Source organism: Cetorhinus maximus, chromosome 34, assembly GCF_964194155.1.
Source record: "Cetorhinus maximus chromosome 34, sCetMax3.hap1.1, whole genome shotgun sequence".
Classification (NCBI taxonomy): domain Eukaryota; kingdom Metazoa; phylum Chordata; class Chondrichthyes; order Lamniformes; family Cetorhinidae; genus Cetorhinus; species Cetorhinus maximus.
Genome location: NC_135912.1, coordinates 186223 through 212608, shown reverse-complemented (window position 1 = coordinate 212608; position 26386 = coordinate 186223). Strand labels below are relative to the sequence as shown.

The 26386-nt window shown below is 51.2% G+C and overlaps 1 protein-coding gene across 1 annotated transcript in view; it reads right to left on the bottom strand.

Moving 5' to 3' along the window:
* Positions 1-17363: 17363 nt before the first annotated feature.
* Positions 17364-26386, bottom strand: part of LOC144671699 (ephrin-B1-like) — a 44601-nt gene continuing 35578 nt past the window's right edge. The window contains exon 4 of the mRNA XM_078533715.1: positions 17364-17758. Within this exon, the coding sequence (XP_078389841.1) occupies positions 17364-17758 (395 nt within the window). The remainder of the gene's footprint in view (positions 17759-26386) is intronic.

Genomic DNA, 26386 nt, shown 5'->3' with positions numbered 1-26386 from the left:
GGGGAGGGCGGGGGCTGGGGGGGGGTGGTGAGGGGAGGGGAGAGCAGAATGAAAGCCCCCTGAAGGTGGGGAGTTCCCTCAGGGAGATGAAGAGTTTTAAACACCTCGATAAAGATTTTAAAATCCCGGAATAAGTTTCCACACATAAAGAATCGCCGATGATAATAATTCTGCCCAAACGTTTTTATCTTTTAAGAAATGAAGATGGGAAACCTCGTCCCCGCCCTTGGGTGAGGTTTCCTCAAAAACCCAAAGGCCGCTTGGCCGATCCGCCCGCCGTAAGGTTGTGAAAAATAGCGGTTAATTCATTGACGAATGGCCTTAAAGGGCCTTTTAATAGTCAGTGGGCGCGAACGTCCAATACTCGGGTGTGCCCGCCCGACCTCATCTCGCGCTATCTCGTGCCCGATAAGTTCAGACGCGCGTCAGCCCCACGGGACTTAAAATTCTGTCCCCACGCTTCTTGGGTTAGGTCAAAGGTCTTGATTCCTCATTTTGGAAAGTGGATATTTCTGTCAATTGGACACGGGGTGGGTGGGTCAGTGTCACGGTCCAATCGGATAGAGAACGGTGGCTGCCAGACTCCCTCACCCACCCTCCCCTGGCTTCGAACGACAGATACTCCACCCTGCTGGCCTGGAGGGATCTGACTTCCCGGTCACAGGTACGATTCTGGAGCCATTAAGCTACGGCGGCGATCAGACCTTCCAGCTGACAGACGTCACCTGTAACCGGTCTCATCCTCTCGAGCAGCGACGCCTGTGTAGCCCTGAATCCCTTCAAGACAGCAGAAGATGTCAAGACAGCCGCGGTTGTGAATTACACAGGGCTGCAAGTTCCCGAGACATCCAACAAGCCAGGTTCTCTCCAACTGGGACTTCACCTCTGAATTGTCTTCCCTCTTCGCAGAACAGGGTTTGTTACAGGTGCCAGAAGCTCCTCATTGGCCAGGCCAGTCAACCACTCAGGAGGTTGCCACGACACCTCGCGTGGATGACGGTCAAGAGGGGAACCAGCAACGAGGGCCTCCGCTCGGGTGCCAGTGGGAGGGTTAAGCCCTGAGATCACAGAGCAGGCACTGCAACCCCCACCCACCCCAGCCAGTGCGGCTGTGCTGCACGGGGCGTTGGAACCACGTGTCGGCCGCCCAGTGACGATGGCGCGTCCCACAGCCTCATGGGGAGGGGGGTGAGCTCACCACCACGGCTCAGCCTCACAACAGGAAGAGTCATCTTCCATCCCAGTGTGCATCACAGTGAAGCCTCACCAAGGGCAAAAAGCACTAGAGGGACAAGCCCCGAGTCCATCCACCTCAAAAAGGAGTGGGATAAACCAACCCCCGTCCATGGGGGAATCGACAAAGAGCCACTCAATGCCGTGGCACAGAATAAGATGACAAAAGGACACCCAGGTGCCAGGACAACTTTGGATTCAACGAGGTTTCCCCACAGTGACAGAGCCTATTATACAGGGTGTCATAACAGAGCATTTAGAAAGACATAATCTAATCAAACAGAGTCAGCATGGCTTCACTTAGGGGAAATCATACCTGACACATTTATTAGAATTCTTTGAGGAGGTAACAAGGAGGGTAGATAAAGGGGAACCAGTAGATGTAATATATTTGGATTTCCAAGAGGTGTTTGATAAGGTACCACACATAAGGCTACTTAATAAGATAAGAGCCCATGGGGTTGGGGGTAGAATGACCTTGAGGCACTCACCCGGTAAGAGGGGAGGGGGCTGAATGCCCACCCCACTGGTCCTCCAGCCTGATCTCCAGTCGCTGTTGAGGCCATAGCTTTGGCCTTCAGCGCGCAGCATGTATGGTTCTTCCCTGACAGCCCTCGAGGAGCTGCCTCTGCCATTGTTAAACCACCCACTGAGTCGCCATTGGACCCGGCACCGATCAGGCTCCCTGCCCCCCACCACCCCCCAGCCCTTTCCGGCCATTGGGAAGACACGTTTCACGCCGGGCGGGCCTTAACTGACCGGCCAGCGTGAAATTGGGCTGGGGGGCCGATCCTAGTCAGGGGCCTGTTTCCCCACTGGTTCCAGGCCCTCCAATCAAGCCTGCGCCCGCCAAGGGGGATATTCGGGCCTTGGTTCCAATTGGGAAAGACCTGAACCCTGTCTCCAGTTCTGATGAAGGTTTGAAACATCTTTTCACAGTTCTGTGTTGTAAGGTGTTGGGCGTGGTGCGATTGGTCTTATTAAGGCATTCGTGGTCTTAGTTAGTTCAATAGTAAGTGTTTATTAACTATTAGAAACTACCTACATAAGTTAGGTAAAGGTCCAAGCTCTGAGCTGTCTCCATGCTTGCTTCTACACACAGCTCTGTCCAACACTACACTGACCCTTAGCTGCGGGTCATGTGTTCTCTTACATCACTGTATGGGCAGTACTGTACTCAGCCTCACATCAACCCTTTATGTGCCAGACCCTTATACTACACCCCCCACCCCCCCCAAGTCTTTATCCAACTTATTTACAAGTTATCCCAGTTTACTCCACCTATTACATCATTACAACTACCCCATTCCCCTGCTCAAGTCTTTTTTTTAAGTTATCCGTCCACGGGATGTGGGTGTCGCTGGCTAGGCCAGCATTTATTGCCCATCCCTAATTGTGGGTCTGGAGTCACATGTAGGCCAGACCGGGTAAGGATGGCAGATTTCCTTCCCTAAAGGGGCATTAGTGACCCAGATGGGGATTTTTTTACGACAATCGACAATGGTTTCATGGCCGCCATGAGACTTTTCATTCCAGGTTTTTATTGAAATCAAATTTCACCATCTGTGGCGGGCGGGCGGGCGGGTCTGGGAGCGACTGTGAAACTGATCATCGCCCACAATCGGACCCCGACATGGACTTCACATCGGCTGCCCAGTTAATGGCCAGTTAATGCCCCGTTATTGGCCAGTTAACAGCCAGTTAATGCCCAGTTAATGCCCCGTTAATGGCCAGTTAACGGCCTGCTAGCATGAAACGCGCGCTGCAGTGCTGCCGGGGTTGGGGGAGGCGGGGAGAGGAGCGCGAGTGCTCAAGTCTTCGTGTGCGCGGGTGTGCGCGAGTGTGCACGGGTGTGCGTGCGCGAGTGTGCATGGGTGTGTGCGGGTGTGCATGTGTGTGCGTGGGTGTGCGCAGGTGTGCGCGGGTGTGCGTGAGTGTGCGCGGGTGTGCGTGAGTGTGCGCGAGTGTGCGTGGGTGTGCGCAGGTGTGCGTGGATGTGCGCGAGTGTGCGCGGGTGTGTGCACAGGTGTGCGTGGGTGTGTGCGCGAGTGTGTGCGGGTGTGCATGTGTGTGCGTGGGTGTGCGCGAGTGTGCGTGGGTGTGCGCAGGTGTGCGTGGGTGTGCACGGGTGTGCGCGAGTGTGCGCAAGTGTGCGTGGGTGTGCGCAGGTGTGCATGGGTGTGCGTGGGTGTGCGCGAGTGTGCGCGGGTGTGTGCGAGTGTGCACGGGTGTGCGTGGGTGTGTGTGTGAGTGTGTGCGGGTGTGCATGTGTGTGCGTGGGTGTGCGCGAGTGTGCACGGGTGTGCGCAGGTGTGTGTGGCTGTGCGCGAGTGTGTGTGAGTGTGCACAGGTGTGCGTGGGTGTGCGCGAGTGTGCGTGGGTGTGCGTGGGTGTGTGCGGGTGTGCGTGGGTGTGCAGCACCGACAGTGCAGCACTCCCTCAGTACTGACCCTCCGACAGTGCGGCACTCCCTCAGTACTGACCCTCAGACAGTGCGGCACTCCCTCAGTACTGACCCTCCGACAGTGCGGCACTCCCTCAGAACTGACCCTCCGACAGTTCGGCACTCCCTCAGCACTGACCCTCCGACAGTGCAGCACTCCCTCAGTACTGTCCCTTCGACAGTGCGGCACTCCCTCAGTACTGACCCTCTGACAGTGCGGCACTCCCTCAGTACTGACCCTCCGACAGTGCGGCACTCCCTCAGTACTGACCCTTCGACAGTGCGGCACTCCCTCAGTACTGACCCTCCGACAGTGCTGCACTCCCTCAGTACTGACCCTCCGACAGTGCGGCACTCCCTCAGTACTGACCCTCCGACAGTGCGGCACTCCCTCAGCACTGACCCTCCGAGAGTGCGGCGCTCCCTCAGTACTGACCCTCTGACAGTGCGGCACTCCCTCAGTACTGACCCTCGGACACTGCAGCACTCCCTCAGTACTGACCCTCCGACAGTGCGGCACTCCCTCAGTACTGACTCTATTAAGTACAGAGTTAGGGACGGGACTAACCTCAGAGAGTGAGACTGGAGTGATGTGTCAGCCAGAGACTCCGCGAACGACAGGTTTGGATTCAGGAGGACGTTGGTAAGGTAGCTGAGGGGTGAAGAATAATCGGAAGGGTGGAGGTGAATTACCTGATGCCAGCGGAATATTTGGGGATCGATTTGGCTCCCACCTCACAGCTTGTCCTGACCTCATAGTGTCAATTTTCCAAATGCTCACTGGGTGTGTTGGTGAGGGTAAGAAATGCCGAGGCAAGGCTGAGGGACAGCGGTGAACGTAGAGGGACTGGTGCAGCTGGGATTGTTCCCCTTAGAGCAGAGAAATGATTTAATCAGGGCATTCAGAATCACGAGGGGCTTTGATAGGGTAAATAAGGAACATTTAAATACTTGAACGGGTAAAGTTTGTAGGGTTATATGAAAAATAGAGTCTTGAGTGGGATTAATCGGATAGTTCATTCAGGAGCCAGCAGCTTCACGACGGGCCAAATGGCGCTCTCCTGTATCATTATCTGATTTGATGAGGCCTCCTGTACAATGATTATCAGCCTGGCCTGTTGTATCTTTGCGTTTAAGCGGAGTTACATCAGTCTCTGCTCTCGCAGTGCGAGGACCCTTTAACCGTCAGATCACGGAAATGGTGTGAGGAGCTGTTGGGATGGGAGAGGGTTTCTGAAATATGATACTCATGTGCGAGGGGTGGGGGAAGAGGTTTTACATCCCCCTCGCCCAAACTCTCCGCGCAGCCCAGGAGCAGCTCTGTCAGTGACTGAGTCCTGGCTTCCATCCTTAAACAACACCAAGTGTCGATTACCCGCTATCAGAAGCTAAACCCAACACTCGCTGCTTAATCACAATCAGCTTGTAAGTAAGCTGCTGGTATCTGGTAACATAGCAACCTCGAGAGAACACTTAAACTGTGCCAATCAGAGGCAGGAGAAAAGTGCGGCCAATCTCAGAGCCTCCCAGGCAGCAAAAAAAATTCAAAATTCAGCTACCACCAGCAAGACGTTCAATCCAGAGGCCCCAATCCCTGTCAGAGCATTCGCCCAGAGTGAGATCAGGGTCTGAAAGAGGCCTACACACTGTCCGAGCATTCACCCAGAGTGAGACCAGGGTCTGAGAGAGGCCTACACACTGCAATCTAATCGAGGGGGTTAAATAGAGAATAACCAGATACCCGGGAGTGAGTTACAGACTGGAATCTAATCGAGGGGTTTCTGGGGGTTAAAATATAGAATAACAGATCCCAGGAGTGAGTTACAGACTGGAATCTAATGGAGGGGTTTGGGGTGGTTTATATATAGAAAAACAGATACCCGGGAGTGAGTTACAGACTGGAATCTAATGGAGGGGTTCGGGGGGGTTTATATATAGAATAACAGATACCTGGGAGTGAGTTACAGACTGGAATCTAATGGAGGGGTTCGGGGGGGTTTATATATAGAAAAACAGATACCTGGGAGTAAGCTACAGACTGGATTCTAATCGAGGGGTTCGGAGTGGTTTACATATAGAGTAACAGATACCCGGGAGTGAGTTACAGACTGGAATCTAATCGAGGGGTTCGGGGGGGTTTATATATAGAATAACAGATACCTGGGAGTGAGTTACAGACTGGAATCTAATCGAGGGGTTCGGGGGGTTTATATATAGAATAACAGATACCCAGGAGCGAGTTACAGACTGGAATCTAATCGTGGGGTTCAGGGAGTTTATATATAGAATAACAGATACCCGGGAGTGAGTTACAGACTGGAAACTAATCGAGGAGGTTAAATAGAGAATAACCAGATACCCGGGAGTGAGTTACAGACTGGAATCTAATCGAGGGGTTCGGGGGGTTTATATATAGAATAAAAGATACCCGGGAGCGAGTTACAGACTGGAATCTAATCGAGGGGTTTGGGTGGTTTAAATATAGAATAACAGATACCCGGGAGTGAGTTACAGGCTGGAATCTAATCGAGGGGTTCGGGGGGGTTTATATATAGAATAACAGATACCCGGGAGTGAGTTACAGACTGGATTCTAATCGAGGGGTTCAGAGTGGTTTATATATAGAATAACAGATACCCGGGAGTGAGTTACAGACTGGAATCTAATCGAGGGGTTCGGGGTGGTTTATATATAGAATAACAGATACCCGGGAGTGAGTTACAGACTGGAATCTAATCGAAGGGGTTAAATAGAGAATAACCAGATACCCAGGAGTGAGTCACAGACTGTATTCTAATCGAGGGGTTCGGGGTGGTTTATATATAGAATTACAGATACCTGGGAGTGAGTTACAGACTGGAATCTAATCGAGGGGTTCAGAGTGGTTTATATATAGAATAACAGATACCCGGGAGTGAGTTACAGACTGGAATCTAATCGAGGGGGTTAAATAGAGAATAACCAGATACCCAGGAGTGAGTCACAGACTGTATTCTAATCGAGGGGTTCGGGGTGGTTTATATATAGAATTACAGATACCTGGGAGTGAGTTACAGACTGGAATCTAATCGAGGGGTTCGGGGGGGTTTATATATAGAATAACAGATACCTGGGAGTGAGTTACAGACTGGAATCTAATCGAGGGGTTTGGGTGGTTTAAATATAGAATAACAGATACCCGGGAGTGAGTTACAGACTGGAATCTAATCGAGGGGTTCGGGAGGTTTTTATACAGAATAACAGATACCCGGGAGTGAGTTCCAGATTGGAATCTAATCGAGGGGGTTAAATAGAGAATAACCAGATACCCGGGAGTGAGTTACAGACTGGAATCTAATCGAGGGGTTCGGGAGGTTTTTATACAGAATAACAGATACCCGGGAGTGAGTTACAGACTGGAATTTAATCGAGGGTTTTGGTGGGGTTTATATATAGAATAACAGATACCTGGGAGTGAGTTCCAGATTGGAATCTAATCGAGGGGGTTAAATAGAGAATAACCAGATACCCGGGAGTGAGTTACAGACTGGAATCTAATCGAGGGTTTTGGTGGGGTTTATACATAGAATAACAGATACCCGGGAGAGAGTTACAGACTGGAATCTAATCGAGGGGTTCAAGGTGGTTTATATATAGAATAACAGATACCCGGGAGTGAGTTACAGACTGGAATCTAATCGAGGGGTTCGGGGGGGTTTATATATAGAATAACAGATACCTGGGAGTGAGCTACAGACTGGAATCTAATCGAGGGGTTCGGGGTGGTTTATATATAGAATAACAGATACCTGGGAGTGAGTTACAGACTGGAATCTAATCAAGGGGTTTGGGTGGTTTATATATAGAAAAACAGATACCCGGGAGTGAGATACAGACTGGAATCTAATCGAGGGGTTCGGAGTGGTTTATATATAGAATTACAGATACCTGGGAGTGAGCTACAGACTGGAATCTAATCGAGGGGTTCGGGGTGGTTTATATATAGAATTACAGATACCTGGGAGTGAGCTACAGACTGGAATCTAATCAAGGGGTTTGGGTGGTTTACATATAGAATAACAGATACCTGGGAGTGAGTTACAGACTGGAATCTAATTGAGGGGTTTCTGGGGGGTTTATGTATAGAACAACAGATCCCGGGAGTGAGTTACAGACTGGAATCTAATCGAGGAGTTCGGGAGGGTTTATATATAGAAAAACAGATACCTGGGAGTGAGTTACAGACTGGAATTTAATCGAGGGGTTCGGGAGGGTTTATATATAGAATAACAGATACGCAGGAGTGAGTTACAGAATGGAATCTAATCGAGGGGTTCGGGGTGGTTTATATATAGAATAACAGATACCCGGGAGTGAGTTACAGACTGGAATCTAATCGAGGGGTTCGGGGGGGTTTATATATAGAATAACAGATGCCCGGGAGTGAGTTACAGACTGGAATCTAATCGAGGGGTTCGGCGTGGTTTATATATAGATTAACAAATACCCGGGAGTGAGTTACAGACTGGAATCTAATCGAGGGGTTCGGGGTGGTTTATATATAGAATAACAGATACCCGGGAGTGAGTTACAGACTGGAAACTAATCGAGGGGGTTAAATAGAGAATAACCAGATACCCAGGAGTGAGTTACAGACTGGAATCTAATCGAGGGGTTCGGGGGGGGTTTATATATAGAATAACAGATACCCGGGAGCGAGTTACAGACTAGAATCTAATCAAGGGGTTAATTATTTTATTTTAATTCATTCACGGGATGTGGGCTTTGCTGGCTGGACCAGCATTTATTGCCTATCCCTAGTTGCCCTTGAGAAGGTGGGGGTGAGCTGCCTTCTTGAGCCGCTGCAGTCCATGTGGTGTAGGTACACCCACAGTGCTGTTAGGGAGGGAGTTCCAGGCTTTTGACCCAGTGACAGTGAAGGAACGGCCGATATATTTCCAAGTTGGATGGTGAGTGACTTTGAGGGGAACTTCCAGGCGGTGGTGTTCCCATGTGTCTGCTGTACTTGTCCTTCTAGGTGGTAGAGGTCGTGGATTTGGACAGTGCTGTCTAAGGAGCCTTAGTGAATTTCTGCAGTGCATCTTGTAGATGGTACACACACTGCTGCTACTGCGCATTGGTGTTGGAGTGAGTGAATGTTTGTGGAAGGGGTGCCAATCAAGCGGGGCTGTTTTGTCCTGGATGGTGTTGAGCTTCTTGAGTGTCGTGGGAGCTGCACTCATCCCGGCAAGTGGGGAGTAATCCATCACACTCCTGACTTGTGCGTTGTAGATGGTGGACAGACTTTGGGGAGTCAGGAGGTGAGTTACTCACCACAGGATTCGCAGCCTCTGACCTGCTCTTGTAGCCACAGTATTTATATGGCTGGTCCAGTTCAGTTTGTGGTCAATGGTAACCCCCAGGATGTTGATAGCGGGGGATTCAGTGATGGTGATGCCATTGAACATCAAGGGGTGATGGTTATATTCTCTCTTGTTGGAGATGGTCATTGCCTGACACTTGTGTGGCGTGAATGTTACTTGCCACTTGTCAGCCCAAGCCTGGATATTGTCCAGGTCTTGCTGCATTTGGACATGGACTGCTTCAGTATCTGAGGAGTCATGAATGGTGCTGAACATTGTGCAATTATCAGCGAACATCCCCACTTCTGACCTTATGATGGAAGGAAGGTCATTGATGAAGCAGCTGAAGATGGTTGGGTCGAGGACACTACCCTGAGGAACTCCTGCAGTGATGTCCTGGAGCTGAGATGACTGACCTCCAACAACCACAACCATCTTCCTTTGTGCTAGGTATGACTTCAAACAGTGGAGAGTTTTCCCCCCGATTCTCATTGACTCCAGTTTTGCTAGGGCTCCTTGATGCCAAGGGCAGTCACTCTCACCTCACCTCGGGAGTTCAGCTCTTTTGTCCATGTTTGAACCAAGGCTGTATTGAGGTCAGGAGCTGAGTGGCCCTGGCGGAACCCAAACTGGGCATCAGTGATCAGGTTATTGCTAAGCAAGTGCTGCTTGATAGCACTGTTGATGGCCCCTTACATTACTTTACTGATGATGGAGAGTAGACTGATGGGGCGGTAATTGGCCGGGTTGGATTTGTCCTGCTTTTTGTGTACAGGACATACCTGGGCAATTTTCCACATAGCCGGGTAGATGCCAGTGTTGTCGGGAGTATGGATTCTAATCGAGGGTTCGGGGGGTTTATATATAGAATAACAGATACCTAGGAGTGAGTTACAGACTGGATTCTAATCGGAGGTTCGGGGGGTTTATATATAGAATAACAGATACCTAGGAGTGAGTTACAGACTGGAATCTAATCGAGGGGTTCAGGGTGGTTTTTATATAGAATAACAGATACCCGGGAGTGAGTTACAGACTGGAATCGAATCGAGGGGTTCGGGGTGGTTTATATATAGAATAACAGATACCCGGGAGTGAGTTACAGACTGGAATCTAATCGAGGGGTTCGGGGTGGTTTATATATAGAATAACAGATACCCGGGATTGAGTTACAGACTGGAATCTAATCGAGTAGTTCAGGGGTGGTTTATATATAGAATAACAGATATCTGGGAATGAGCTACAGACTGGAATTTGATCGAGGGGTTCGGGGTGGTTTATATATAGAATAACAGATACCCGGGAGTGAGTTACAGACTGGAATCTAATCAAGTAGTTCAGGGGTGGTTTATATATAGAATAACAGATATCTGGGAGTGAGCTACAGACTGGAATCTAATGGAGGGGTTCGGGGTGGTTTATATATAGAATAACAGATGCCCGGGAGTGAGTTCCAGACTGGAATCTAATCGAGGGGTTCGGCGGGGTTTATATATAGAATAACAGATACCCGGGAGTGAGTTACAGACTGGAATCTAATCGAGGTGTTTGGGCTGGTTTATATATAGAATAACAGATACCTGGGAGTGAGCTACAGACTGGAATCTAATCGAGGGGTTTGGGGTGGTTTATATATAGGATAACAGATACCCGGGAGTGAGTTACAGATTGGAATCTAATCGAGGGGTTCGGGGTGGTTTATATATCGGATTACAGTTACCTGCGAGTTTGTTGTGATCTGGAAGGCGCTGTCTGAAAGGGGCGGCGGAAGCAGATTCAATCGGAACTTTCAAAAGGGAATTGGATAAATACTTGAAGGGGAAAAATATGCTCAGCTCTCAGGGAAAGGGCAGAGGGGGGTGTGCGTGAGACGGACTGGGTGAATCTTTCAGACACCCAGCGTTGCCCCGGTGCGCCGAGTAGAACTCCTCCTGTGTAATTCTGTGACCTGACGCCCAGGGTGAGGATTATGAGACAGAGCCAAGTTGTTAAAAAAATCATTTATTGATGGTAAGTCCAGTGAGGTTATTTATAGCAAAAAAAAAACTGTTTATCAATCTGGTCACAAGTGCACACAGAATCAAAGACACAATCAAATTAACAAGTCACAGATTCAACATCACTGAATACCAGAAGAAATCTGCAAATCCTTTTCAAAATCTACTTTGTCTCAGCACTCAATCTCCTCCTCCTGCTCAATCCAGTGCTAACTTTTTTTAGTATTTTGCATAATTTAAAGACTAAGAACATTTCTCCAGTCAAGAAAATACTCGTGTACTTTACAAAAATTAAAAAAAAGCTAAAAATAAAAAGTAATTATTTACATCACTTACAAATGAGGTGTAAAATGAGAAACTGTTTCGCTGGCTTTGGGTGAATCTCAGGGCAGCTTCTTTACAAATACACAAACTTCCTAAAGAGGGTCCAGGAGAAAAGGTCTCGAGTGTCGGCAAACTGAGGCTTGGCATTTGTACTGACACTTTCTTCCACCCAATCGACGCTCGGGGGAAAGGGAGAGGTAGGTGGTGGGAGGGACAGCAACACTCAGGAGGTAGCGAGGGAGTGAGGGGGAAAGGAAAGAGAGCGAGGTACGTTCAAGAATACAGGAGGAGAGAGAGACGGAGGGAGAGTGGAGAGAAAGAGAGATGGGGAGAGAGTGGAGAGAGGGAAGTGGAGAGAGAGAGAGAGATGGAGGGAGCATGGAGATAGAGGGATGGAGGGGAGTGGAGAGAGAGAGAGATGGAGGGAAGTGGAGAGAGAGATGGAGAGAGAGGGAGATGGAGGGAGCATGTGGGTAGAGGGATGGAGGGGAGTGGAGAGAGAGAGACGGAGGGAGTGGAGAGAGAGATGGAGAGAGGGAGATGGAGGGAGCATGGGGATAGAGAGATGGAGGGGAGTGGAGAGAGAGATGGAGAGAGAGACGGAGGGAATGGAGGTAGAGAGACGGAGGGAGTGGAGAGAGAGATGGAGAGAGAGGGAGATGGAGGGAGTATGGGGATAGAGAGATGGAAGGATGTGGAGAGAGAGATGAAAGGAGAGTGGAGAGATATGGAGGGAGGTAGGGAGAGGGGGGAGAGTAGGGAAGGGAAGAGATAGGAGGGAGAAGAGGATTTGAGGCGGTGAGGAAGGGATTGATAACTGGTGTGTTTTTTAATAAATATTCTAACTGGCCCTTTGTGGGTGCTGTTGAGGAGGATCATCTCTCTCATTGGGCTAACAGGGCAGGAGTGGCCAATCCACACACACACACCCTGTCCTCCTCCCTCTCCTCCTCCCTCTCCTCTACGCCTCTCCCCCTCACCCTCTCCTCCACCCCAGTCCTTCCCCCTCTTCCATCCTCTCTCCTCCACCTCCCTCCTTGCACCTCTCTCCTCCTCCCCCTCTCCTCCCTCCCTCCCTCAAGCCCCCTCTCCTTGACCTCCCCCCCACCCCCCCTGTCCCCCCCCCCCCCACTCTACTCCACCCCCCTCTTCGGCCCCCACATGTCCTCCCCCTCTCCTCCTCTCCTCTCCTCCACACCTTCTTCTCCGCCCTCTCTCCTCCACCTCCACTTCTCGTTAATTCAAGACAGAGACAGAGGGAGAGACAGAGAAAGAGAGAGAGAGAGACAGAGTGAGAGAGGGGGAGACAGAGAGAACAAGAGGGAGAAACAGAGAGAAACAGAGTGAGAGAGACACACAGGGAGAGAGAGACAGAGAGAGAGAGACAGAGACAGTGAGAGAGAGACAGAGACAGTGAGAGAGACAGAGACAGTGAGAGAGACAAAGCGTGTGAAACAGAGAGAGAGATGGAGAGAAAGGTAGTTTGACATTGAGAGAGAGAGAGTGTGAGACAGAGAGACAGAAAGACAATCCCAGAGATGGACAATTCAAAGGGCTTGAAAAATTCATTTGGCCCAACAAACCGGCCTCTGTCCCCACATCCACCACCTCACCACAATCTCTTCCTGCTCAGGACAGCGGAGAGCACTGCAGCACAGAAACAGCCAGCGCCAGACACACCAGTATGTACCACGGACAGGGAGGTAGGCAGCATTTGCTGTGTACTGAGTAAAAGGAGTGTACGGAGTGAAGAGTGTACCGAGTGAAGAGTGTACTGAGTGAAGAGTGTATGGAGTGAAGAGTATACTGAGTGAAGGGAGTGTACCGAGTGAAGAGTGCACTGAGTGAAGAGTGTACCGAGTGAAGAGTGTACCGAGTGAAGAGTGTACTGAGTGAAGAGTGTACTGAGTGAAGCCAGTTGAGGAGAGGGTTGTGTAAGGTGGATTGACAGAGAGAACAGCAGTATGAAGTGAAGAACGAGAATGGCCCAGGATGCGATGGGAAGGGTTTACACAAGCTATATAACACACAATGGGTCAGGGTCCCACACAGCACCAAGGATTCCTCATCAACCAGAAAATAACATAGTCCGGAATGGAAATCTCACAGAGAACAGAGAGGAGGCAAATATTATACAGGGACATGTGGGTGATGCTCTCATAAGGCTGTGACAGTGTAGAGGGAGCTTTACTCTGTATCTAACCCCGTGCTGTACCTGTCCTGGGAGTGTTTGATGGGGACAGTGTAGAGGGAGCTTTACTCTGTATCTAACCCCGTGCTGTACCTGTCCTGGGAGTGTTTGATGGGGACGGTGTAGAGGGAGCTTTACTCTGTATCTAACCCCATGCTGTACCTGTCCTGGGAGTGTTTGATGGGGACAGTGTAGAGGGAGCTTTACTCTGTATCTAACCCCGTGCTGTACCTGTCCTGGGAGTGTTTGATGGGGACAGTGTAGAGGGAGCTTTACTCTGTATCTAACCCCGTGCTGTACCTGTCCTGGGAGTGTTTGATGGGGACAGTGTAGAGGGAGCTTTACTCTGTATCTAACCCCGTGCTGTACCTGTCCTGGGAGTGTTTGATGGGGACAGTGTAGAGGGAGCTTTACTCTGTATCTAACCCCGTGCTGTACCTGTCCTGGGAGTGTTTGATGGGGACAGTGTAGAGGGAGCTTTACTCTGTATCTAACCCCGTGCTGTACCTGTCCTGGGAGTGTTTGATGGGGACAGTGTAGAGGGAGCTTTACTCTGTATCTAACCCCGTGCTGTACCTGTCCTGGGAGTGTTTGATGGGAACAGTAGATGCTGGAAAAGTAAGACTCATCTCGATGAGCTCAAAATTTCATGTTAAGGAACAGGGAGGTTTGAATTTGGTGTATATTCAGGTCAGAGAGAACAATTGCCAAACACCGGATAGAAGGTTTATCTTGCTGTGCAATGCGTGGGATTCTTTTTACAGAATGAAAACTTCCACTCAGGGCACAAAAATCATCAGTAAAACCTGGTTTGTCCTTTTGCCGATGTGTCCGGAGTTTGCATCGCTGGAATTCCTGGCTCAGAGGGAGATGGGGGAAACGCTGAGCTGGGGAGGGTCAGCGTCTTCCAGACAGGCAGCACAACCCGAGCGAGGCCTTCCCCACCAGAGTACAATTCAGATCCTCTAGCGTCGACGCCTTAAAGAGGCCGAGCGCCAAGCCTCAAACAGTTGAAGTTGTGGTAAAACGCGGTGTGAAGCCCTCTTGGTGATCAGCCATCAGGGTCTGTGCCGGTCCCTGTCTTGGTCACCACCATGTTGGTTACTGGCACCCCCCCCCCATCCTCATCGCTTCCGTGTTGCTAAGCAACACGTCACCCTCGACGTTGCTATCCAGTCCAATCTCCATCACCGTCACCATGGCGACGATATAGTGTGTCCAGGGACACGGTTTCACCAGACAAACGCTCCCTTGCTGATCCTGTCTTGGTAGTTAAGGCCTCCCCCACCACCCCCCAACCCCCGGGGCCTAGTTTATTTTCCTCGCCTTGGGAGGCCTGGGCGCCGCATCCCGAGCTCCGGCCCCGCTGGAAGGGGAGTGGGCGGCTGCACCCACAACAAACGCTGCTTGGGCCAAGAGGGCAAAGGGAAGTGGGAGGTGATGCCCGCCCCGCCTGGGCAGCTTGTCCATCTTGTGAAGGCCGCAGGGCTTGTTTTAAGGAGCTGGTGCCGAGGATGCGGAATCACCGTGGGCGCAAGGTGGGATTGCCTCGCGCGGACTGACTGGAGGCTCCGGCCTGCAAACTGAGTCAAGGTGAGTGACTGCACTTTGTGACCAGCTGGTGGATCGATCGTTGGACCAATCCCTGGCTGGGGATGATGGAGGGAGAGGACTCGGACACACACACACACACACCATGGGGCAGTCAGACCCTCATGCTCCACACAGGGGGAGGCTCCCCTCACTCCTGCTGATCTGATACCCTCTCCTCTGCCGCAGTGCTCCTCACCAGACGGACACTGACAACAATCCCCTCTCTCCCTCCCCTCTCCGCCATGGTGAGCAGGAGTGAAAATCTCACACTGTCCATGAACTGAATAAACAGTTCGGAGCCCTCCCTCCCCAGTCTCTGCCCTGGGGGGTGGGGGGGAGTCATGAGCTCCATTGAATAGGGGGCAAAGGAGGGGTCTGGCACAGACTGAGGGGGTGAATTTAGGAGTGTTTCTCAGAGCTAGGCCTGACTTGTGTTCCTGAGGTTTATATGGGCCCAGAGGCCCCCTCCAAGCCCCTGTGTGAACTCAGGACATGTGGTCACTCCATTCCCACCCACACATTCTCTCTGGCCTCAATGATTGGACCAAAGGACACAGGGACGTCAAATTGTAGCATCACTGAGGCTTCGGGTTCATGACCTCTGCCCTTTGGCCAATGCCTCCACCCCCACCCAGTGGTTTCCTACTGGACAAGTTGAGGAAAGGGTTTTGCAGTAAAAGCACAAGGTCCATCGGTTGAAGTGTCGGAACACAGGGCTCCTGATTCAAAGGAAGATGGCCAACACCAGATCTGTACCCGGCTGCATCTCCATATTCAGAAAGACCAGCTCACGACTCCTCGCGTTTAGTCAAATTCCAGATTCACCACAACGATACCAACACTTAAAAGGGTTAAATTAAATTAATTAAATTCCCTCGAGTGTAGAAGATTAAGGGGGGGTGATCTAATCGAGGGGTTCAAGATGACTAAAGGATTCGATGGGGTCGACAGAGAGAAACTATGTCCTCTGATTGGGGATGGGTGGGGTCCAGAGCAAGGGGGCAGAACCTTCAAATTGGTTCAGGGGTGATGTCAGGAAGCACTTCTTCACACAGAGGGGAGCGGGAATCTGGAAATCTCTCCCCCGCACCCCCCCCGAAATAAAAGCTGTCGAGGTTGGGAGCCAATTGGAAATTTCAGTTGATAGGGTTTTTGTTGGGTAAGGGGATTAAGGGTTACGGGGCCGAGATGGTGTTGATACAGATCAGCCATGATCCCAATGAATGGTGGATAAGGCTCGAGGGGCTGAATGGCCTCCTCCTGTCCCCATGTTTGTCTCTAAAAGATAGTCTTTTTTTTCCCCCGGCAACATCAGGCTCATGAGACCCTTCGCAAGCTTCATTGGCCCTGGGTATCGAGTTACCTCTTACCCCCCCAGGTTCAGGCTGGAGCTAGCTAGGCCCGGCTGGAAGCCTGAGCTAAACGTAACTCTCCTCCTGCCGACCTTTGTTTTTTTTCGCTCGTGCGAATGCAGCCTCTCCGAGACATGTCCGACTTCAGACTCAACGCTTCAGGCAAAACAACATGTGCTCCCCGCCCTCTCCATGACTCTGAGTGTCAAATCCCGAAAGAGGTACTTCCAAGCGAGGCCTTCATTCCGTGTGAGGGAAAGTTGAGTTTTGAGTTCCACTCTTGGCATCTCTCTCTCTTTCTCTCTCTCTCTGGTAGGACAATTTTGTCAGGAGCCAGTAGCCCAGTCCATCTCTAAGCGTGTGCTCCGACAGACAAAGGACATCCTCAAACTGCATCCAGGGCTGCCGTGGTTATCCCGTGTTAAAAAAAGCCTCCGGTCAACTCCCACCATCTGCTGAGCCTACAAACCCAACCGGAGGGGCGGCTGGTGATGATCGGAGCAGGGGAGGGGAAGGGAGGGTGAGGGGAAGAGGGGTTTCCTGGAGAGTCCTGGAGAGAATTTCTTCCCCACGGTTGGGGGGGGGTGGGCGAGGTGGAGGGTGGGTTGGGGGGGTGCGATAAACCAATCGCTTGGCCAAGTCCACGGTTTCACATCTCCAAACTAAACGTCCGGGTCTAAGTCCTGTCCTTTCTCATTCCCATCCTCCTGTGCAAATTCCCCCTTTGCAAGCTTCTCAGAAGCAGCCACGGGAAGGTCCGGAAAGTTCTAGAAGGAAACACTGTTTTAAATCGTCCGCTGGCTCCCGCCCCCCACCCCAACCCCCCGCACACTCCCCCCCTCCCCTCAAATCCTTCCAACCCGGCCCACCCACCCACCCCGCGTGTCTTCATACCTTGTAGTAAATGTTGGCGGGACTCTGAGGTGGCATCTCCTGGACAATGTACACGGGGTGACCGTAATCCCCGCTCACCTTCTCGTAATGGGGACAGAAAGTGCTGTCGGAAGTCCGGAGAGGGATGATGATGTCACTGAGCTCAGAGCCATTGTTGTTACCCCCCGTGCCCCGCTTGGGGCTGGTGAGGGTGCTGAGATGGAGGGCCGGCCGCTGACTCTCGGCCTGCTTGGATTGGCGCCGCCTGTAGCAGACCACGGCCACGATGGCGCCAGTGACGAGGAGCAAGAAGGCCAACCCCCCGGCCGATCCGGCGATCAGTGGGATGTTGGAGGGCAGCACGGGGCCATGTTCCCGGTTTCCATTCCCGCTGGAGTTGGTGAGGGAGACTGGGGAACAAAGAGGAGAGGCCGGTTAACTCGATAACTGAACAGCGTCAATTTACATCTCGCACCGTCCCCTCGAGTGCCCCTAAATACAGGTCAGCCATCGCCCAACTGAAAGGCACCGGGCTCCACGGGCTGAATGACCCTGTCCTGTCCCCACGTTCATCTCTTAAAAATGCAATCTTCATTTTCCCGGCAACATTCGAGGCGTTAGAGCCTTCACTCACTTCAATCGGCTCCGGTCCAGTCACCTCATTCCCACAGCAGCAAAGTTCAGAGCGGAGGTTCCTACCCACTACTCCAGCTAAATGTAGCTCTCCTACTAATCTACTTCCATTAACAGCAACCCTAAACCCGAACCTAACCCTAACCCTAAATCCCAACCCTAAACCACACCCTAACCCTAACCCTAAACCCCACCCCAACCCTAAACCCCACCCTAACCCTAAACCCCAACCCTAAACTCCACCCTAACCCTAAACCCACACCTAACCCTAAACTCCAACCCTAAACCTAACCCTAAACTCCACCCTAATCCTAAAACCCCACCCTAACGCTAAACCCCAACCCTAAACTCCACCCTAACCCTAAACCCAACCCTAAACCCGAACCTAACCCTAACCCTAAACCCCACCCGAACGCTAAACCTAACCCTAAACTCCAACCTAACCCTAAACCCCAACCCTAAACCCCACCCTAACCCTAGACCTAACCCTAAACCCCAACCTAACCCTAAACCCCACCCTAACCCCCAACCTAACCCTAAACTTGAATGTAGTCCTAACCCTAAACCCCACCCTAAACCCAAATCTAGCCCTAAACCCCACCCTAAACCCCAACCGTCAACCCAGCCCCAGCCATAAACCCGACCCTAAAACCTATACCAACCCTAACCCCAACACAAATTCTGTGCTGTGAGTAGTGTACAATATGTAATTCTAACCCTAACACAAATCCAAACGCTAACTCTAACACTAACACAAACTCGACCAGGGTTGTCTGATGAGGAAAGGGTTGGACAGACTGGGCTTGTTTCCACTGGAGTTTAGAAGAGTGAGGGGGGATTTGATTGAAGTTTACAAGATCCTGAACGGCCTTGACAAGGTGGACGTGGAAAGGATGTTTCCTCTTGTGGGTGAGTCCAGGACTAGGGGGCACTGTTTTAAAATTAGGGGTTGCCCTTTTAGGACAGAGATGAGGAGAATTTTTTCTCTTAGAGGGTTGTGCAACTTTGGAACTCTCTGCCAAACAGATCAGCCATGGTCTTATTGGATGGCGGAGCAGACTCGAGGGGCCGAATGGCCTCCTCCTGCTCCTATTTCTTATGTTTGTATAACACCCACCAAACGCCCCCTCACCACATAGAACCATAGAAAAGTTACAGCACAGAAGGAGGCCATTCGGCCCATCTTGTCCATGCCAGCCCGGGGACACCCAGGTGCCCTTTCTAATCCCACCTTCCTGCACCCGGCCCATAGCCCCGCAGCTTACAGCACTTTAGGTGCAGATCCAGGTACTTTTTAAAAGAGTTTAGAGTTTTTGCCTCTACCACCAACTTGAGCAGCGAATTCCAGACACCCACTACCCTCTGCATAAAAAAGTTCTTCCTCATATCCCCCCTACACCGTCTGCCACTTATCTTGAATCTATGTCCCCTGGTTCTAGAATTCTCCACCAAGGGAAACAATTTTATCCTGTCCACTCTATCTATTCCCCTCATAATTTTGTACACCTCAATCAAGTCACCTCTCAGCCTTCCTTGTTCTAAGGAGAATAACCCCAGCCTATCCAATCTCTCCTCATAGCTACACTTTTCTAACCCTGGCAACATTCTTGTAAACCTCCTCTGCACTCTCTCCAGAGCTATTACGTCCTTCCTGTAATGTGGTGACCAGAACTGCACACAATACTCCAGTTGTGGCCTCACCAGTGTTTTATACAATTACAACATTATATCCTTACTTTTATATTCTATACCTCAGCCAATGAAGGAGAGCATTCCATATGCCTTCTTTACAACCTTGTCTACTTGAACTGCTGCCTTCAGGGACCTGTGTACTTGTACGCCAAGATCTCTCACTTCATCTACCCCTCTTAGTACATTCGCATTTATTGTGTAATCCCTGGAACTGTTTGACCTCCCTAAGTGTATGACTTCACACTTATTACAGACCCAGGACTGTCAGCTCCCATTAACACTACTGTACCCCAGTGTTATACAGTGACAGACCCGTCCCCACCAGTACTGTACCCCAGTGTTATACAGTGACAGACCCGTCCCCACCTGTACTGTACCCCAGTGTTATACACTGACAGACCCGTCCCCACCAGTACTGTACCCCAGTGTTATACACTGACAGACCCGTCCCCACCAGTACTGTACCCCAGTGTTATACAGTGACAGACCCATCCCCACCAGTACTGTACCCCAGTGTTATACAGTGACAGACCCATCCCCAACAGTACTGTACCCCAGTGTTATACAATGACAGACCTGTCCCCACCAGTACTGTACCCCAGTGTTATACAGTGACAGACCCGTCCCCACCAGTACTGTACCCCAGTGTTATACAGTGACAGACCTGTCCCCACCAGTACTGTACCCCAGTGTTATACAGTGACAGACCTGTCCACCAATACTGTACCCCAGTGTTATACAGTGACAGACCTGTCCCCACCAGTCCTGTACCCCAGTGTTATACAGTGACAGACCTGTCCACACCAGTACTGTACCCCAGTGCTATACAGTGACAGACCTGTCCCCACCAGTACTGTACCCCAGTGTTATACAGTGACAGACCCGTCCCCACCAGTACTGTACCCCAGTGTTATACAGTGACAGACCCGTCCCCACCAGTACTGTACCCCAGTGTTATACAGTGACAGACCCGTCCCCACCAGTACTGTACCCCAGTGTTATACAGTGACAGACCTGCGATATTATACATCAATAGTACAACACCCATTGTAATAAATCTGGTATTAATCTCTCCAGCCACAAGCTGAGTGTGTTAATTTTACAGAGTGCTATGTTTCAGTTACACTGGGATAAGTCTGAACATTTCACAGCTGCCTGGTCTACATATTACTGAAATCTGGGTGGTGTGTTTAAACAGAAATCCAAACACCATTAACCGGCAGTCAGCACATTGCGTGTCCGAAACAAATCCAATCTCAAACCTAAACGGTTGATTCAAAATCGAAGAAGGGAGTGAGGGGAGGAATGAGGGAGGGAAGGGTGGAGGCAGGAGGGAGTGATCCTCTGTATTAAGAGGTAGTGTTCAGGGAGGCTTTGTCTGGGGCACAGACAGATCCCATGAATTAAAGTGAGGCCTGCCAGAGATATTACAGAGGAGGGGGTTCAGCTTTCGTTATGCTGTAATAAACCTAATAGGTTGGCTGGGCTTTGAGACTTGGAGAGGCAGCAGCTTTAATAACAGAGATAGGCTCACAGTATCGTGCTGGACCTCATGGGAAACCATTGGCAACTGGCCTAGTGAACCTTCCATCGCCTAATAATATCATCAGTGCCGACTGGGGGCACTGACAGCTGCTGAGAACTCGAGGAACCTTTCGTTTTCTCTCCAGCTCAGGCATCCCCTTGTTTATGGTGTTTTATCCCAATAAACCCGCACTGGCCTGAGTGCCCCTTGGAGATGGAGGGTCCAATCGCTCAGGCCTCACCTCACAGGGAGAGCCTCGCGGGCCCAGCCTCCCGGGCCCAGTCTCGCAGGCCCAGTCTCGCAGGCCCAGTCTCGCAGGCCCAGTCTCGAGGGCCCAGTCTCGCGGGTCCAGTCTCGTGGGCCCAGTCTCCCGGGCCCAGTCTCCCGGGCCCAGTCTCCCGGGTCCAGCCTCCCGGGCCCAGTCTCGCGGGTCCAGTCTCGTGGGCCCAGTCTCCCGGGCCCAGTCTTGTGGGCCCAGCCTCCCGGGCCCAGTCTCGCAGGCCCAGTCTCGCGGGCCCAGTCTCCCGGGCCCAGTCTCCCGGGCCCAGTCTCCCGGGTCCAGTCTCCCGGGTCCAGTCTCCCGGGCCCAGTCTCGTGGGCCCAGTCTCGTGGGCCCAGTCTCCCGGGCCCAGTCTCGTGGGCCCAGCCTCGCGGGCTCAGTCTCGCGGGCTCAGTCTCACGGGCCACTCAGCCTCGTGCTAGACAGACTAGATGCAGGGAGGGTGTTTCCTCTGGTTGGGGAGTCTAGAACCAGGGGCCACAGTCTCAGGATAAGGGGCAGGCCATTTAGGACTGAGATGAGGGAAGATTTCTCACTCTGAGGGTGGTCAACCTGTGGAATTCTCTACCAGAGAAGACTGTAGAGGTCGGGTCACTGAGTATATTCAGGAAAGAAATTGGTAGTTTTTTGAATATTAGGGGCATCAAGGGGTATAGAGAGAAAGAATGGCTTGAGACAGAGGATCAGCCACGATCATATTGAATGGTGGAGCAGGCTCGAAGGGCCGAATGGCCTACTCCTGCTGCTAGATTCTATGTAAATTCACTCAGCCCCAGGAAATCACTGCAGGAGTTCCTCAGGATCGTGTCTGAGGCCCAACCATCTTTAGCTGCTTCATCATAGGTCCTTAGGAACATAAGGACATACAAGTTATGGACAGGAGTAGGCCATTCAGCCCTCAAGCCTGCTCCACCATTGGATAAGGCTGTGGCTGATCTGACTGTGGTCTCAACTCTACTTCCCTGTCCATCCCCAATGCCCATTGACTCTCTTGTTAATCAAAAATCTGTCCAATTACCCCTTAAATATACTCAATGGCTCAGCCTCCACTGCTCTCTATGGAACAGGATTCCACAGACTAACAACCCTCGGAGCGAAAAGATTGCTGCTCATCTCCGTCTCAAATGGGAGACCCCTTATTCTGAAACTATAACCTTCATCACAATGTTCAGCACCATTCGCGACTCCTCAGATACTGAAGCAGTCCATGTCCAAATGCAGCAAGACCTGGACAATATCCAGGCTTGGGCTGACAAGTGGCAAGTAACATTCATACCACACAAGTGTCAGGCAATGACCATCTCCAACAAGAGAGAATCCAACCATCGCCCCTTGATGTTCAATGACATTACCATCACTGAATCCCCCACTATCAACATGTTGGGGGTTACCATTGACCAGAATCTGAACTGGACTAGCCATATAAATACTGTGGCTACAAGAGCAGGTCAGAGGCTGGGAATCCTGCGATGAGTAACTCACCTCCTGACTCCCCAAAGCCTGTCCACCATCTACAAGGTACAAGTCAGGAGTGTGATGGAATACTCCCCATTTGCCTGGATGAGTGCAGCTCCCACAACACTCAAGATGCTCGACACCATCCAGGACAAAGCAGCCCACTTGATTGGCACCACATCCACAAACATTCACTCCCTCCACCACTGACGCACAGTAGCAGCAGTGTGTGTACCATCTACAAGATGTACTGCAGGAATTCACCAAGGCTCCTTAGACAGCACCTTCCAAACCCACGACCACTACCATCTAGAAGGACAAGGGCAGCAGACACATGGGGAACACCATCACCTGGAAGTTCCCCTCCAAGTCACTCACCATCCTGACTTGGAAATATATCGGCCGTTCCTTCACTGTCGCTGAGTCAAAATCCTGGAGCTCCCTCCCTAACAGCACGGTGGGTGTACCTACACCACAGGGACTGCAGCGGCTCAAGAAGGCAGCTCACCACCACCTTCTCAAGGGGCAATTAGGGATGGGTGATAAATGCTGGGCCCAGCCAGTGAAGCCCACATCCCGAAAATGAATTTAAAAACGGAATCAGGCCACTGTTAAGATGTTGTTGATGTCAGCGTCTCAGGCACTGCTGGGTGCAGATGCCTGGGAGATGTTACTCGAATCCCAGTCACTGCCTGGTGCTGTCACATCCAGTACATAGGGAGTGACTGGAAGCTACAGTACAGGAACAGCAGACTGGATAGTGTCAAAATCAGACAAGCGCAAAGCTCAGTTTGACAAGACAGACTGTAAGCGAATGACTAAAGTACATTAAAATGTAATTAGATTGTTCACAATGAGACACACGCAAGCCTCTGTCCTTGGTTAATAAGGGCACTTCAGTGACACCCAACCAAACATTCAAATCCAGTTAGAGTGCAGGATAAAGGCTGCAGCCAGAACACAACACATCCAAAATGTAAGAATACATTTGACTGAAAAGTCACAGCAGAGTGTTCCCTTGAAGACAGTTTCCCAGAATCCAGAGAGACCGACATTCTCGACATCTTTATTTATCAGCTACCACTTGCTTTGGGTAAACTGGCTGCTTTCCAAACAGCACTGAGTGCACCTCGATAAACCACTTCATACCCCGAGCCTGAGGCTGTGGACAGCGCAATGGAAATTCATTCCGTATGGAATATAATCAACACACACTGAAACACACACACACACACACACACAGTCACACACACACACTCACTCACACACGCTGAAACACACACACACACACACACACACACACACTCACTCACACACGCTGAAACACACACACACACACACACACACACAGTCACTCACACACGCTGAAACACACACACACACACACACACACACACACACAGTCACTCACACACGCTGAAACACACACACACACACACACGCTGAAACACACACACACGCTGAAACACACACACACATACACGCTGAAACACGCACACACACACGCTGAAACACACACACTCACACACGCTGAAACACACACACACACACACACACACACACAGTCACACACACACACTCACTCACACACGCTGAAACACTCGCACGCACACACGCTGAAACACACACACTCACACACACACGCTGAAACACACACATTCACACGCACACTCACAGGCACACACACTCACACGCACTCACGCTGAAACACACACACACGCTGAAACACACACACTCACACACACACACACACGCTGAAACACACACACACACGCTGAAACACACACACACGCTGAAACACACACACTCACACACACACACACGCTGAAACACACACACACACACGCTGAAACACACACACTCACATGCTGAAACACACACACCACACACACGCGCGCTGAAACACACAAACACACACACACACGCTGAAACACACACACACACACACTGAAACACACACACACGCTGAAACACACACACTCACATGCACTCACGCTGAAACACACACACTCACATGCTGAAACACACACACCACACACACACGCTGAAACACACACACACACACACTGAAACGCACACACACGCTGAAACACACACACTCACATGCACTCACGCTGAAACACACACACTCACACGCACGCTGAAACACACACACACACGCGCTGAAACACACAAACACACACACACACGTGCTGAAACACACACACTCACACACACGTGCGCTGAAACACACAAACACACACACACGCTGAAACACACACACACACACACACACACACACACGCTGAAACACACACACGCTGAAACACACACACACACGCGCTGAAACACACACACGCTGAAACACACACACTCACATGCACTCACGCTGAAACACACACACTCACACACACACGCGCTGAAACACACAAACACACACACACGCTGAAACACACACACACACACACACACGCTGAAACACACACACCAGGCCAGAATTTTCCAGCCCCATCGGCGTCGGGCATCACACTGGGCAGAAGGGGAGAATTCAGCAAGGGGGAGATAATTTGGCGAGAAGGGAGAATTCGGCGAGACGGGGAATTTGACGAGAGAGGAGAATTCGGCGAGAGGGGCGATTTCGGCGAGAGGGGGAGAGTTCGGCGAGAGGGGGAGAGTTCGGCGAGAGGGGGAGAGTTCGGCGAGAGGGGGAGAGTTCGGCGAGAGGAGGAGAGTTCGGCGAGAGAGGAGAATTCGGCGAGAGAGGAGAATTCGGCGAGAGGGGGTGAATTCGGCGAGAGGGGGAGAGTTCGGCAAGAGGGGGAGAGTTCGGCGAGAGAGTAGAATTTGGCAAGAGGAGGAGAATTCGGCGAGAGGGGCGAATTTGACGAGAGGGGAGAATTCGGCGAGAGAGGAGAATTTGGCGAGAGAGGAGAATTTGGCGAGAGAGGAGAATTTGGCGAGAGGGGGAGAATTCGGCGAGAGAGGGGAATTTGGTGAGGGGGAGAATTCGGCGAGAGGGGGAGAGTTCGGCGAGAGAGGAGAATTCGGCGAGAGGGGGAGAATTCGGCGAGAGAGGAGAATTCGGCGAGAGAGGAGAATTCGGCGAGAGAGGAGAATTCGGCGAGAGGGGGAGAATTCGGCGAGAGAGGAGAATTCGGCGAGAGAGGAGAATTCGGCGAGAGAGGAGAATTCGGCGAGATGGGAGAATTCGGCGAGAGGGGGAGAATTCGGCGAGAGAGGAGAATTCGGGGAGAGGGGAGAATTCGGGAAGAGGGGAGAATTCGGCGAGAGGGGGAGAATTCGGGGAGAGAGGAGAATTCAGTGAGACAGGAGAATTCGGCGAGAGAGGAGAATTCGGCGAGAGGGAGAGAATTCGGGGAGAGAGGAGAATTCGAGGAGAGAGGAGAATTCGGCGAGAGAGGAGAATTCGGCGAGAGGGGGAGAATTCGGCGAGAGCGGGAGAATTCGGCGAGA